The sequence below is a fragment of the Phlebotomus papatasi genome, chromosome 1, assembly GCF_024763615.1.
Source record: "Phlebotomus papatasi isolate M1 chromosome 1, Ppap_2.1, whole genome shotgun sequence".
Classification (NCBI taxonomy): Eukaryota; Metazoa; Arthropoda; class Insecta; order Diptera; family Psychodidae; genus Phlebotomus; species Phlebotomus papatasi.
In genome coordinates, this window is record NC_077222.1 from 93994705 (window position 1) to 94010314 (window position 15610).

Here is a 15610-nt window from a genome sequence, read left to right on the forward strand (position 1 = left end):
ATATAGTTAATTAAATGTTATTCTTGACGGTGATTTTTCGACGTACGCGCGAAAATCTCTTTTTTTCCGAGATTATTCTGATTTCTCTTTCACTTTTACTCTTTGGTTTTTTTTCTTTTTACCTAAATAACATTCAATACATTGTCTTTTTTTTGTAATAATATTAAATTAATATCACATACATAGGCTGATATATTTATGTTGTCTTGTTAATACAACTTTGTCTTTGAATTCTTTTAGATCAAAGACAAAAAAATTTATAAACATTTACCACATTTCGTTCACTGAAAAATATTTATATCGCATTTTTTCTCATTTCAGTCCATTTTTTTTTGCAATTATTTCCTCATTTTTTTTATTCTCATAATCTCTTTGAGAGATAAAAAAAAGTAACTACGAGCATTTTAAACTATTTCACACAAAAGTCTTTCAGGGGAGATAGAATTAAAAAATAAAAATGAGAAACATTAATTGAAACTTTCTTCATTTAAAATGAACGATGGATTTTTTTTTGTCAAAAGGGAGAGAAAAATTTAATTGTGACAATTGATGAGAATTTTACATCCAAATGGCAAAAGTTTCTGGTGCACAGAAAAACTCTATACCAGAGCAAAAATAAGCATTTTGAGAAGTGTTGAATGATGCATTGTGTGTTGAATTTTTCGTCAAGTGGCTTTTGGGGTAGAAAGTTTTATGCTCATAGTCACAAAGTTTCCACTCCAAAAAATGGGGTAGGAAAAATTTATATGCAACACTCTCCATCACAATCGTACACACACACACACACACACAAAATTGTTACTCAGATGGAGCTTGGATGAAGAATCTCTGAAACATGATACTTCTGTGTACCTTACTTATTCATATGCTCAGCAATTAAGTGGTCAGCACAATTGCATTATTCTCTTCAGTCTTTTTATTATTTTTTTTTTAATTTTATGTTTTGTTCGTCAAACAATGGTACGATGAATTATTCTTAATAATTCTTAATGCATTTAGAGGCTTTTGTCTCGTTGGAAATTTGCAAATGTTTTGTGCAAGTTTCACTTTAGAATGGGGCTAACTTAATTATTATCAGAAAAAAAAAAGTTTGAAAAATCCATTATTAAAAACTTTATCTTCACTTTTTTGATAAATTACAGAGAGTAACATACGAGGCAGTGTGGTTTTATTTATATTTCAAAAGAAAGCCCATTGTTAATTTCCCTTAACAAAGTTACAAATTAAACTAGAGACAGTTATATTAACTAATATGTCATATTTGACAAATTAGTTTGTAAATTTTCTAATTTAAAAATAAAAGTTTGTTCAGGTGCAAAGTACATACCGATGAGTAGACTAGTTTGTCAGATAATTTATTAACCGATTAATACGATAGTGCTATAGCACTAGCAAACTGATGAGTCAACTACCATGAAAAAAGGTTTGTTGACAAATGAATTTTGTTAAAATGCTGTCAATAGGATGCTATTTCCCAATTTGACAAACATTGTTTCTCACATTTTATATGAAAAAACTTCCTTTTGACAACCACTGCTTGACACAACTTAAGTCAACCACCGTTTGACAAAACTTCCGTATTCTGTATCGAAGAACATACTTTGAGAAACTTTTTTGTTAATTTGACAAAACTATTTTTTAAAGCAGATCATTTAGGTTACTAACTTGTCAATGTAGCGGGCTCTAAGCGGGCTAGATGCCTGGTAGGCCCCAGTACACTCAGGTGACTGATAGAAGATTGGGTAACTAACACCAGTGGGAAGTCACGAACTTGAGGCTCACGAACAAGGGATCTGATCCTTATAGATAGGGTTGGGCGAGGGGCTAACAACCCCTCCCCTTAAAACCGAGATTGTTAGGAAAACTCGCAAAGAGCCTCCGATAGAACGGACTCTTCGACAGCGACCTATGCTACGATTCTGTAACGAGCTAACGGAAACTCGCCAGGACTGGAGTAGGTTAGTGCGGAAGGCCCGATCCCTTAATGGTTAAGTAAATAAGGAAGCTAATGAAGGGATAATTCAATTTACTCACTTTTTTACCGGGGATCTCAGGGGCGCAATAGGCAAGACCATTAGCTCTTAGGCGAATGGATCCCCGGCTTGACTCACAGTGTTGTGAGTTCGAGTACCGCCTGGTGCAAACAATTGAATGTCTAGAAAATGACATATTCACTGTGCGTGGTATAATGCAGTTCCTCTATCCAACGACCCCAGGACCACGGAAGAAGCATCCGCACTGTGGAGAAGGCGCTCCTGGGCGATCTACGACCAGCAGGTTCTTCTAACACGAGCACGTTGTAAAGATTACATTGTAATACAAATAACGTGTCTCGATACGATTAATAATAATGACTTGTTTACTAAAATAATGTTACAATCTAGCCCCCGGCGAAGTGTTTTTTTTATATATGGAGCTGTTTGAAGCCAACTCACAAATTGATCAGAAACTCGGCTTATGCCCTAGGCACACTTACGACTTAAACCGAGAGACGACTTAGTGGAAAATTATGGAAATGTAGTTTACCTATTATTTCTAATATAATTACGGTATGCCATCTCTCGGCTAATCCTCAGGTCTGTCAAGGCCCTTACACTTCTCAGAACAAGACCGCATTTAAACAGATATATAGTATATTTATCTCTCTTTACAAGGCTCACCTCAATTTTGACATATATCGTGTAACGGTCACGAGTGCAGAAAAATTACCATACGCATTTGTATGTGAAAGTAAGAAATTGGCTTCAACTTTGAAGGCCACTCTTCGGGAACTAGGTTACAATACATTCTATTTGCCACAAGAGAACGATTTTTCGCTGTAAAGCTATCATTCTAGTCAGCAACACATATTATGCAATGGCAACTAAGGTCGCCTATCTAGATCCTGCGACAGAACTCGAAGTTTTACTCACAGATTGAGAGAATTCCCTTTTTTGAAATTCTAGAGACCACCCCGATTTGCTCAAAGGTATTCTTGTGGGGAAACCTCTGTTCCACAAACTTCTAAGGTGGTACATCTAGCCTCCGGAGAGAAAAGAAGTCCGGCCTCTAAAATGATCATTTTCGGCCCTCGAAAGGGAAAGAAGAAATTGGTTCTTGATAGTTTGAGCCCTTATGCTAAAACAACTATTATAGATCAGCTTCTCAATATACGGCAACATCCCTGTCTATCAACTTTTCATCGATTTCAAAAGGGTCTACGGCACAATCAACAGAGGCCCTTTATCGGCAGCCATGAGAGATTTTGGCATTACATCTAAGTTAATCAGTTTCGTGAAAATTACCATTTGTAGCTCTATGTCCGAGATCAAAGCAGCGGGGGAGAGGTCCGGAATTTTCAGGATGGACACAGACCTGAGAGAGGGGAAACTCTGTCTCCCACATTATTCAACCTTACACTGAAATGTGCCGTTAGAATTGCCGGGTACACTGGGCTATTCGATAATCGGCTAATTAGGAGAGAAAATGACAGATAAAAACCAATGCGAGAAGGGAAGGGGATTTTTTTTGACATTATCTCGTGTTTGACAGCCGTCATCTGAATATCGGAGAGCCGAAGGAGAGCTCTATATATAGAATGGTAGATCGTACTATAAATCTTTTGTCAAACTGGCCATGGCGACGGAAGAGATGTGATTAAAGATTAACGAAGGAAAAACGCAGTATATGATTACCGACAGCGTAGCACCTAGGTACCGGCAGAACATTATACCATGGACGACTGGTACTTTAAGGTGGTCAAACATTTCAAACACCTCGGCAAGGTTTTTACTGCGGTGCGGGTAATGAAGTAGTCAGTGTGAACGAGAGAATGGTGGCGGGAAGCAGGTGTTTTTACGCGCTCTCATCAGTGTTTCGCCAGAGGAACGTCTCTATAAAATCAAAATATACAGGACCCTTGTGAAGCCCATTGTCACATACGGTCTTGAAATAGCACCAGTAACAGCGATGACCCGAACAGACGATAGGGTACTATTCGTTTTCGGAAAACCGATTCTAAGTAGGATTTTTGGGCCCGTGGAAGATACTGTACAACTCAACATTGTGGTCTCTATTCCAGCGAGAGCAATAAGTTGACTCGCAATATGGAACCGTAAGAGAAAAGGTTGAGAGGCCATCCCAGAAGAAATTAGAAAGACGTCTTGGATGATGTCTTTAAAGAACTAGGTGTAGTTGTAAAAAGGTCTAGGTGCGGCGATGACTGCGGATCGCCAACAATGAAGAGGTGTGGTGGCGGAGGCCTCGTCCCTCAAAAGGACGTAGTTCCACCTAAGTAAGTAAGTAAGAAGGGAAGAAGAACACCCTAGGACAAAGGGATGCTCTCAAATCATGAAGGAGATGCAGAGCAGCAATGTTCTTGCGAGATATGGAAGAGTTAGAATTTAGAACGATGGTGCTACTCAGGATCCCATAGGTTTCCTTTCTATCTACCGATCTGTTGAAGTGACCCATCTGGCCCACGTGTATAATGAAGAATTCTTCCCCTTCTCGGAAGATTTATAAAGAAATGTCTATAAGAGGAACTGTTGTGTTTCTTTAGACCTAAGAATTCATATAATCAATTGAAGGTGGTTGCGAAGAGTTGTAAGGTTCTACCCTCCTCCCAATCATAACGATAAGTGGTAGTAAATTATTCACGACAACTTCCTCCTCTTCACAACCTTCAAAAAACGACTTAGATTCTCCTATGGCCCCACATCTCCGTTTGGGACATAGAATTTTAGTGTATTGGCTTGGATGTATAATTTTACTCATAAGCCTATACTTCGGGAGGTTAACTCATATGCGTCTCACTTATAGAGATCCAATGTTTATGGAGCAAAGAGAATGGCGGAGAGAGCTAATACTGCCTCTCTACGATAATTGTACTCCAGGGTAAGTCTTCTTCTCGCTGTGTGACCAAGGAACCATCTGCGGTTGCTGTGTCAACACTGACGAGACACGTGTATTCCCCTTCGTTTCTGTGGATGTGGTCTCTTTAATTCCACGATTCAGGTTGAGTTAACCTGCTGTGAAAACATTTATCCTAGCGAATCGCCTTGGGGGGAGTAAAACCTCTTCTATAAGGAGGTAAGATATAATGGACACCATTTAGACCCTGAGAGCTTTGGAGAATGAAAATCATCGGAGTTTAAGAGATTGCTTCCTTAAGTAATTTTCGGGAATTTTCACTTTCCCTCAGGCTACGTCATTCCATAATTACTTCTAAAAGAGTTCAGATATTGAATTCTGGGGTGTTCTGCCCAAATTTAAACATAATTAGACAATAAAATATCAGTAAGGAAAACCACATTGTTTCTTTTTACTCAATAAAGTCCTCAGATAAATTTCTTCACCCTCTTGAAATAGTCAGTCCGCCTGGGTGTATTTGTTAAAGAGGTGGGAGTCTCCTATACGCATATTTGAAACACTATTAATTGTAGGGTGGTTTTAGGGATTGCAGATAACTAAATTAATAGTATGACTAGTATGCAAAATTAATAGTTTGCTGGAATAATCAACTGAACTTGTAATTCAGTATAATAATATTCGAGTTAATAAACATTTTATTAATCTGTAAAAGTAATTATTGAACTACTGAATCATCAAATAACTACCTTTCTGGATCACTAAATTATTACAACTTAATTATTAGTTCAATTAATTAAAAAATTAAAGTAGTCATTTAGTTATAGTGAACATTGCAATTCAATAAACTAGCAATTTTACGATTTAATGCTCTATTAAGCTTGTAAAATTTCAAATTAGAAACCCTACTTCCGAAAAGGCCTACATCTTCCATCATTATTATTCATACAGGTTCCTTCCTTAAGTCATTTAAAAGAACCGTGAAATTTTATCTTTAGAATTCGGTAAGTTACAGAGGCACATTAAAATTATCTACACAGTAAAAAAATTTACAACCACTACGATTGGTAATTTTTGCACGAGCGCTATGGTTGTAAGTTTTGTGTATTGGAAATGTTGTGTATTGGCAAAGTTGTGTATTGTCAATTTTATAAAATGGCTTCCTGTCTATAATTTTATTGTAGAGCAATTTTGTTCGGTTTATTTGTATTATCTGCGATATGTCTCGGTATTAAACTAAGAAAAAAAAAGAAAAAAAGAATAAAAAAAAGAAAAAAAATAAGAGATGGTCTGAGACTTGAACCCATAATCTCTGCGTTGATGGCCTCGTGTTTTCTGCCTGCGCTACCGACTTGCTTACTTCTCTTCAGCAAATGGCCAAGAGTTGCATCGTCAATTTTTCTAATTTACATGATGCTTCCTCTGTTTTCTGTTATTACATAATTATTCCTAATTTTTCACGACTGAGGCACATTTTAAGAATCCAATGAATGATTCCAGAAGACAATTAGGCAGTTAAAAATGCAAAATCTATCTGAAATCTTAGAAAAATTGCAATAGTATACAATGGAATTTTGACAGTTCTCACATAAATTTTCCAATACACAAATTTCCTTACACAATACATAATTTTACTAGCATTATGTTAGTATCGTACCACCACTATGATAGTAATTTTACAATTTACAACCACATTGCTTGTGAATTTACACAACTTTTCAAATACACAACTATATTTCTCACACAATTTTTTACTGTGTACAAAACATTTTTAAAAAAAACCACTTTACAGGCATTTTATTGTTCAGAGCAGAAAATTTATAAACGAAATAGATGGTTACATGAAACGATAATCGCTGGAAAGACGTTAAGTGCCAGCAGACAACTGACCTTATTCTCCATTGTATTGAATTTTATAAAAATGCAATCCCTGGAGGAAGATACCGGAGATGAGTTTGTAGCAGATAAGACACCCGCAAGAAGGTCTAATTTATTTCATTCTCATGATAAAGAAAAATGAAATTGACACTCTCGACCTGTAAACGTAGTTGCTTTGTTTTTCGTATTTTTCGCTCCCTTTTGCAATTGTTTTTCTTAATTTTTATTTTTAAGAATTGAAAATCGGCAAAATTTCATGAAATCAAAATTCGCGTACTTTTCTTTTTCATAAAACTTGCATAAGTCCATCCCACTCTTTCGGGCTCAAAATTGGACTGAACTAAATTTAATTTGGTGTGATGTTCAAAAGAAGAAGAAGAAGAGTGCAAAAGAATAGGATAGACATATAGCTAAACATTTTATTAAGAAAAGTATGTGAATTTTGATTTTATAAAATTTACCTGATCTAAAAGGTGTGCCGGAGCCATAAGTCTTCGGTCTACCTTTTAGATCAAGAAAATATCATTAAAACAAAATTCACTATTCTTTCTCTTCTCTAATGTTTTATATATGTTTATGTCACTCTGTTGCTCTGGAAATAAGATTGAATTAAATTGAATTTGGTGTATTGTTCAAAAGAAGAAAAATAATCCGAAAGAGTGGAATAGACTTTTACAAAAAGTTTGAAAGAGAGACAGGGATGTGAATTTCTCTCTAAAATTTTTTGTATAAGTCTATTCCATTCTTTCGTTCTTTTCTTCTTCTTTTGAACATCAAACCAAATTCAATTTAGTTCTAATTTTGAGAGGGAAAGAGTGAGATGGACATATGCAAAACAATTGAAAATTTAAAAGATCGTAAATTTTGATTTAATGAATTTTATGATCTAAAAGCTGTGATAGAACCATAAGTCTTCGTCGCAGCTTTTAGATCAGGGAAATTTCATGAAATCAAAATTCATATCCATTTCATCCTCAACCTTTTCAAATATGTCAATCCAGCTCTATCTTAATCTTATTCTTCGTTTGAACATCACATCAAATTCAATTTAGTTCAATTCAAATTGAAGTGCGAAAGAACGATATTGATATACACTAAACGCTAGAGAAACAAGGGATATGAATTTTGATTTCACGAAATTTTTCTGACCAAAAAGTTGTGTTGAAGCCATTAAAAGTAGCTCTTTTACCGTTTTGCTTTGAAGGTTTATCGCGAACGCTAAGACGGCGGCTGACGCTAATTGTTTATTTCCAGACCACATTATTACTTTTTCCTTTTAATCAAAATGTCATTGACTTCTATTTTTGAACTTAAGGGAAAGTGCTCTCCCTTCGAACGTTCATGCCTTCGAATAATGTCAACTTTCTTTGATTTTTCCTAAGAGATTTACACATTTCTTATATTAGTTAGCTCATAATCACGTGATAAGTATGTGTAAATCTTTAAAAAAATTGAAGAAATTCATATTATTCGAAGGCATGAACGCTCGAAGGAAGGATACTTTCCCCAACACAGAGAAAGATTTTTTTAAATAGTTAATTAGTGTTTGTGAATTATTACTTATTATGGGGATTTACGTAATGTTTATAAATCGTATAACCCACAAACAAGTTCGTAAAAGTTTGTACTTTTTCACAAACATTGTTCGTAACACGATCACTTCACGAGCATTTTTTTGTTCTTTTACAAACATTTGTATGTAAATATTCCCAAACACACAGAGAAATATTCGTAAAATTTCGTCATTTGTTCTTAAAGTTTTGTCAGACAAACAAAAATGTCCGAACAAATATTTATTATTTTACAAACGTTTATTTGTACATTTTCGTTTGACAACACTTTACAAACAATTGACAAAGTTTTACGAACACCTTTCTGTGCATTTAACTGTGAACAAACTGATCAGAATCAGTAACATGATCACGTGACGAGTATTACTTTTCTTGTTCTTTTGTAGACATTTGTTCGTAAGTGTTTGTAAACACACAGAACACTGTTCGTTAAATTTTGTCATTTGTTCATAAAGTTTTGCAAAGGAACTAAAAACCTACTTACAAATATTTGTTTTTTTTTGCAAACATTTGTTTGTACATATTTGTTTGACAAAACTTTACGAACAAATGACAAAATTTGACGAATATTTTTTGTGCTTACGAACATTTACGAACAAATGTTTGTAAAAGAATAAAAGATGCTCGTGCAGTGATCATGTTACGAACAATGCTTGTGAAAAAATTACAAACTTTTACGAACTTTTTCGTGTGTTATACGATTTACAAGTACTTTGTAAGTCTCCAGTAGGAATTCACAAACTTTTACGAACAATTTGACCACATAACTTTATCTCTGTAAATGTTCTAACACATTTTGTGAAATTAACAAGAAAATTTTGTCAAAAGAGTTTTCTTGGTTACAGAATACGGAAAAGTTTTGTCAAATTGGTGGCTTGGTCAAAGTTTGTCAAAAGGATGTTTTTCAACATAAAATTCAACATAATACAGTAGACTCTCACTCAATCGGCTCTATTTCAATCGAGCGACAAATTTTGTTGACAATTTTTACGTTTAATTATGAAGCTAATTCGCTCAAATTCGCTGTAGTTCTTCCTATTTTATCGTGGTTCTTTATAATTGAGTGCTTTTTGTGGAATTTACTAAGGCTTTGACGCTCAATTCTATCGCTAAACCGGATGACATTTCGCCCCATATTCCCGATTGAGAGAGAGTCTACTGTATTCTTTTAACAAAATTTCAACAAGATCTATTTGTCCGTTTAACAAAACTTTTTCTTCAGAGTAGTTGTACCAAACTGCCTCGTAGTCCCACAAAAAAATCCATATATTCATGTGACAACCTAACGAACCAACTGTTGCCAAATTATGTAAAAATTTCAAACGGAGAACAGCAAAAAAAAGTCTCTCTCGGAGACTCCATACTATGGGGAAAATAATATTATTTCACTGCTTAATAAAATTTCTAAATATTTGATAAACTTTTACAAAATGTTTACCAAACGAACCTCTGGAAGCAATTTCTCTCCGTGCAAACAGAAAATGTCTGCGACAGCCCATTTGAAAATTAAACATGGAATTCCATTCAAACATTCTACACTTACAAGCCTCTTTAGGAAATGCCATGAAACTGATTGGTGCTACCCTCCCCGCCCCCATCCTACTCTCCTCATCACATTTCCTTTGTGCTCCTTCAATGGAAATCAATTGCAATCAAATGCAAATGGCACACTTTCTTCAATCATTCCTGACGGCAAGCACAAGAAAAGACTTTTCACGAAATATATATAATGTTTGATTGCAAATTCACATTTCTGTGTGTAAACTTTTAGGCCTCTTGAGACTTTCTCCAAGGAGCTTTTTGCCGTGTGTGTGTTTGTGATTGCGTGGGAATGAAGCTGAAAAAACAATTTAAAAAAAAAATTGTTTGGGACTCACCAATTTAGCTTTTCTTTTGATTTGTATGCACAGGACCACATAAATATATTCAGGATGTTGCTCATTCATTCGCTTAAAGAAAAAACTGTTGTCCACTCCATCGGCAACCAATTTATCATCCCATGCACTTACACTGGTGCCCCCTTCAGCACATGGGATGAAACATGGTAGGTTGGAGGGACTTCTTGACACGTGGGAGTGTCTCTGAGTTCATTTGCCGTCACACCCGCAGCTCATCCACTGCATTCTGAGCACTTGTCTCATTGTTTGTCTGCTTGAGGCTCGACTTGGTCACCGTCACCGTAGCATCCACACCACACGCATTGAGATTCCTACCCAGCAGCTGAAGCGTATTTGGCGCCAGCATGGCATTTTCCGGGAAGGATTTGAGATATTTTGGTGGTGGTGGAGCTCGCTGGCTGCCATCGATGCAGTCCAGTGGCGGAAGTTGATGTTGCATCACATGATGATGCGTCAAAATGGCTGTTGGGTCACTCTTCAGGTGAATTGTCGTACCATCGAGATCCCCACAGATATTATTGGGCACTTTCCCATTCTCCGAACGCTTCTTGTAGCCTCCACTTCCAGCTGCCTGAAGGTCCTGTGTGTGTGTTTGTTTGTTTGAAAGTCAAAAGGATTTTCTGTAAGAGGATGTGCTTAAACCCTTTTCTAAGAAGGGAAACTAACTCTCCAAACAACCGGAAGCATGAGGAATTCTCTCAAATATTGAAGATCAATTTCATGACAAATTTCTCGGAAGGAAACCCAGAAAACACTTGTGCTTAAAAAAATAAATGAATAGGAATGATGACACCCCTTTTGGTCACTAACCCCAAACATGACCATTTTCTGCTAAAATAATAAAGTTCATTTGAAAACACTTCGTGGCTTGCATCAACAATTGTTGTAACTGCTGTTTTTCTTTATTTAGGGGAGACTGGGGCAAAACTTGTCAAAACGCATATTTTATTCTTTCACGAGCTCTGAGAAAACCAAAACGTTTTATAATGAGCATATTCTTATGGGAAATTTACTGCTCTACAACATTGCAGAAGACTATGTTCCTCTATCTCGTTAGAAATGTGATTTTCGAATCATTTTCTAAAAGTCGATTTTGTGGATATTCTCAAAATTGCTGGGGCAAATTTTGTCAGTCTTCGGATAATTTGTGACGTTTTACTCTCGCAATCATTAAAAATATCGAATAGACTTATAGGAAATTTATTCCTTTACAACTTTGTCGAAGATAATTTTTCTCTATCTTAACGAGAAATGTGCTTAAATTGAGCTAATCAGTATTGATATTTTCTGTAAGCCAAATATTCCAAAAATAGGGCTCAAAATTGAATTATTTTTTATTTTACATAATCCTTCCTCGAATCCCTTGAAACTTTGTAAGTTTAAGAAGGTTCACGAAGGCTATCTATAATAAAAATTTCACGCCTCAGTTTCTTTTATTTTAGAAAATAGTGAATATTGAAATTTTCGTTTTGACAAATTTTGCCCCAGTCTCCCCTACTGCTCTAAATTTGGCGAAAGTTATATCATTGGTTGAATCATCAGCAACTGTGCTAACTACATTTGGCTTGTGATTGACTTTGTATGAAAATTCGTTGTAAATGACGCATCGCTGTGTGGCGTTTGTAACGAGTGTACACGATAAAAACTTTTGGACATTTTACCAAAATATTGGAACAAGTTTTCCTTGGAACAAATTTTTTTTGGTTCCAAAAAATTTTTTTTACAAATTTGTTACAAAATATAGTTACAATTTTGTTAGAGTTTTCTTTTGGAACCGTTTTGATACGGTGGAATGTGTACAAATTTGAGTTGATTTCGTTTCATACAAATTTGTTCCTGAAAGTTGGAATAGAATTTTTTACACTAGGCTGTTTTGTTCCCACTGCTAGGAACAAATTGGTGCATTTTTTTATAACAACATTATTCCTACAACTGTAATATATTTGTTCCAAAATTTTTCGGTGTCCGTGGGCGAGGTAATTTTTGGAACGAAATTATTACTCATATGGGGAATCTTTTTGTTCCCATTGTCGGGAACAAATTCGTGTAAAAGATTTCGTCTTACAGTTAAGGCCTATACTTCAGTCGAGATGGATTTCGATGGCAAAAGTTCATAAGAAACATCAAATAAGAATCAAATTAAGAGTGTTTTATACAGATGCGTGCAAGACGAAATCATATGTGAGTGCTGGCAGCAGAAGGAGAAGAGAATCTCGAATTAAAAAAGTAAAACCATGTAGCACGAAAATTGCTACAGATTTGGCGTCGTCCTTGTTTCGTTGGTGACGGGTGACTGAATGTGAGAGGAGGGATACGATTTTATACTATACGAGCTATTTTTTTGGAACAAATTTGTTACTAATATTGGGTATATTTTTGTTTCTCCTAGAAGATACAAATTTATTCCAAAAATTTTCGGTGTCCGTGGACGAGCTACGTTTTCGAACAAATTCGTTACTATTGATTATCTTTTTGGGTCTCGTAAAATAAACAAGATTGTGCCAAAAATTATGGTTGCCGTAGGCGAGCTAATTTTTGGGACAAATATGTGCCGAAATTTTTTACCGTGTAGTTGGTGATCCAACCGAAGATATGTTAATATTTTTAAGTCTTTGCAATCACGCCCTAAAGTCCAAAATAGACACAGGAATTGGTTTAGGTCAGAGTACTCCTGCCTGTATGAAAAATACATTAATATTTCTATTAAGAAGTATTTCAGCAAACAAAGTGGGCACATTTAATAGAAATTTACGCAAAAAACGCTAATCCTTGATTCTAAATGCTCAGTGTATGATAGTTTGGGCTGATCTTCTACCGACAAATTTTTCGAACTGAGTATTTTCGAGGATCAGCCTGTGTCTATTTTCGGCATAAGGCCCCTAAGGGGTCATATTGTGTTAAAACTTTCAAATTTGGAAGTTTCTTATTTTTTAACGTCACGCTGTTTCTCCTTCTGTATATTTTATTTAGTTTGATTGCTACACAGAAATAAAATATCTTGTAAAATTGTTCTTAAATGTTTGTGAATTCCTAATAGGGATTTACGAAATGTTTGTAAATCGTATAACTCACAAACAAGTTTGTAAAAGTTTGTACTTTTTTCACAAACATTGCTCGTAAGATGCTCATTTGACGAGCATTTTTAGTACTTTTACAAACATTTGTCCGTAAATGTTCGTAAACACACAAAAAAGTTTGTAAAATTTTATCATTTATTCGTAATTTTTCATAAGACAAACAAAAATCTACGAATAAATGTTTGTAGAACAAAATATTCTTGTCGAATGATTATTTTACGAACAATGTTTGTAACAAAAGTACAAGCTTGTACGAACTTGTTTGTAGGTTATAAGATTTACAGGCATTTCGTAACTCTTCAGTAGCAATTCACAAATATTTACGAACAATTCTACAAAATAAATTTTTCAGTGATCGAAATTATCGTAAATCGTATAAACCACTAAAAAGTTTGTAAAAGTTCGTGTTTTTTCACAAGAATTGTTCGTAACTTGACCATATGACGAGTATTTTTTTTGTTCTTTTTTATGAACATTTATTCGTAAATGTTCGTAAACACACATAAAAGTGTTCGTAAAATTTTGTCATTTGTTCTTAAAGCTTTGTATTTGTTTGTACATTTTTGTTTGACAAAACTTTGCGAACAAATGTTCATAAAATAACAAAAAAATGCTCATTAAGTGATGGTGTTACGAACAATTTTTGTGAAAAAAGTACAAACTTTATGAGATTTCACGAACAATTTAACATTTACGAACGATTTTACGAAATATTTTTTTCTGTGTATCGTTAATGATCGTCGGATGAAGATAGTGACTTGGAGCCATATGGGGACCCTCGAAGATTTTGCTCATATTTACCGTTGAGTCTTTCTAATAATGTTTTTTGGGGTCAAAATTTAGAAAGGATCTAGACTTAGAGTTTGCAAGTTTAGCTCCATTGCTGAAACGGATTTAGATTCTTGGACAAATCTGAAGCAATTTTAATCGATTTTGAGTAGAGAACAAACGGGTTATAAGCCGATAATTATTTTTTTTAACTATGCCCAATTTAATTAACTATGCCAAGCCATCTGTCCGTCCGTCTGTCCGGCCGTTATTACGTCTAGAGTCCAAATGCTTAGAGACAGAGAACTGAAGCATTCAGGGGACATCCCCTCTCAAGTCGTCCCAGCGACTATTAACCATATTTTTTGGAATTGTTCGAAAATGCGCCGAGCGATTTATTTTTCATTTTTGGGTAAATATATTTTAGAGATTACCTAAGCCACCTAATAAATCGGACATTTGTCCATATACGAAAATACCATTGAATCATTCCTAATAAAGATTTTTCAAGGTCAAAGATTAAAGAGGCTCTAGAGAGCGTATTTCTCAACCGAGTGGAATCATAATTGAGGTCATTGGAAAGGTCTTGGAATTTTTGACAAGTCTGATCTAGTTCCAATCTTAACTGGTAACTATTTTTAATTTAAAATCAATTTTATTACTCCTGGGCTATTTTTGAGTAATTTATGATACGGTTTAAACCGGTTGAGAACCGGTAAACTGTAAATGATACAAAAGTACTTTTGAGGTAAATCATCTAAGACGGGCTTCAGACCTAAACCTTAGCCATATGGCTTAACTGCTCTAATTTCTTATCAATCACAATTTTTTGGAAAAATCTTACTTAGAATTGGATTATTAAAGATAAATGACCTAGGCTCTCAAAAAACAATATAATTGCTCGATATTTAGGATTTTCAGACCTTCGGGAACTCGCAAAGAATTGAACGCTTTGCCATCCCTTTTTGAAAACGTTTCTTCCGGAGAAATAGTTTTTTTTTATTTTCATAGAGCCTGTCCTAATTAAAGAAAATTTTTAAGTGCTCCTTAAAACAGAGTAAAAACTCATAAAGGTATCACATACCTATTTCTCACAGAATAAAGGTCTCACAGATCTTTGTAATCCAAACTTAGACACACTTTTTTTGTAGCTCTCCTTGAACAATGCAAAACTTTTGAAAACTAATTAGAAATTTCTTTGGGAATCTTAATGTTTTACCCAAGATCGAGCATTTCGCAAAGTTAGAACGACTTGCTATCCCTTTTCCATCAAAAAATCAGCTATTTGTCCATTTTGCAACTGCAACTGAGGACACTTAAAACACTTGAAATTTTTCACAATTGAAACGCACAAATTGAATTGAAAAATGATAGAAATTTCATAAAATTTCAATTTAGTTGAAATGAAAATCTGCAACTGATTTTTTGGCTGATGGTTTCTAAATAAAATATCAAAACTGTTTTAAAAGAATTGGATTATATGAGTAAAATTATCAAAATATTTTCACAGTATCTATCTATCTATCTCCCGTTCAAATTATGCTCGAATGCTCGAATTTTTCAAACTGCA

General features: G+C 34.8%; 1 protein-coding gene across 3 annotated transcripts in view; it reads right to left on the minus strand.

The window, feature by feature from the left end:
- The window catches only part of LOC129809771 (neuroligin-4, X-linked), a 161297-nt gene that overhangs the window by 21076 nt on the left and 124611 nt on the right, over positions 1-15610 (minus strand). For 2 of the 3 annotated variants that reach the window (XM_055859842.1, XM_055859841.1), the window contains exon 10: positions 10008-10775. In XM_055859842.1, the coding sequence (XP_055715817.1) occupies positions 10395-10775 (381 nt within the window). In that variant the 3' untranslated portion in view covers positions 10008-10394. Of the gene's footprint in view, positions 1-10007; positions 10776-15610 lie in introns of those variants that run through there. The other variant, XR_008752673.1, reaches the window with a different exon arrangement.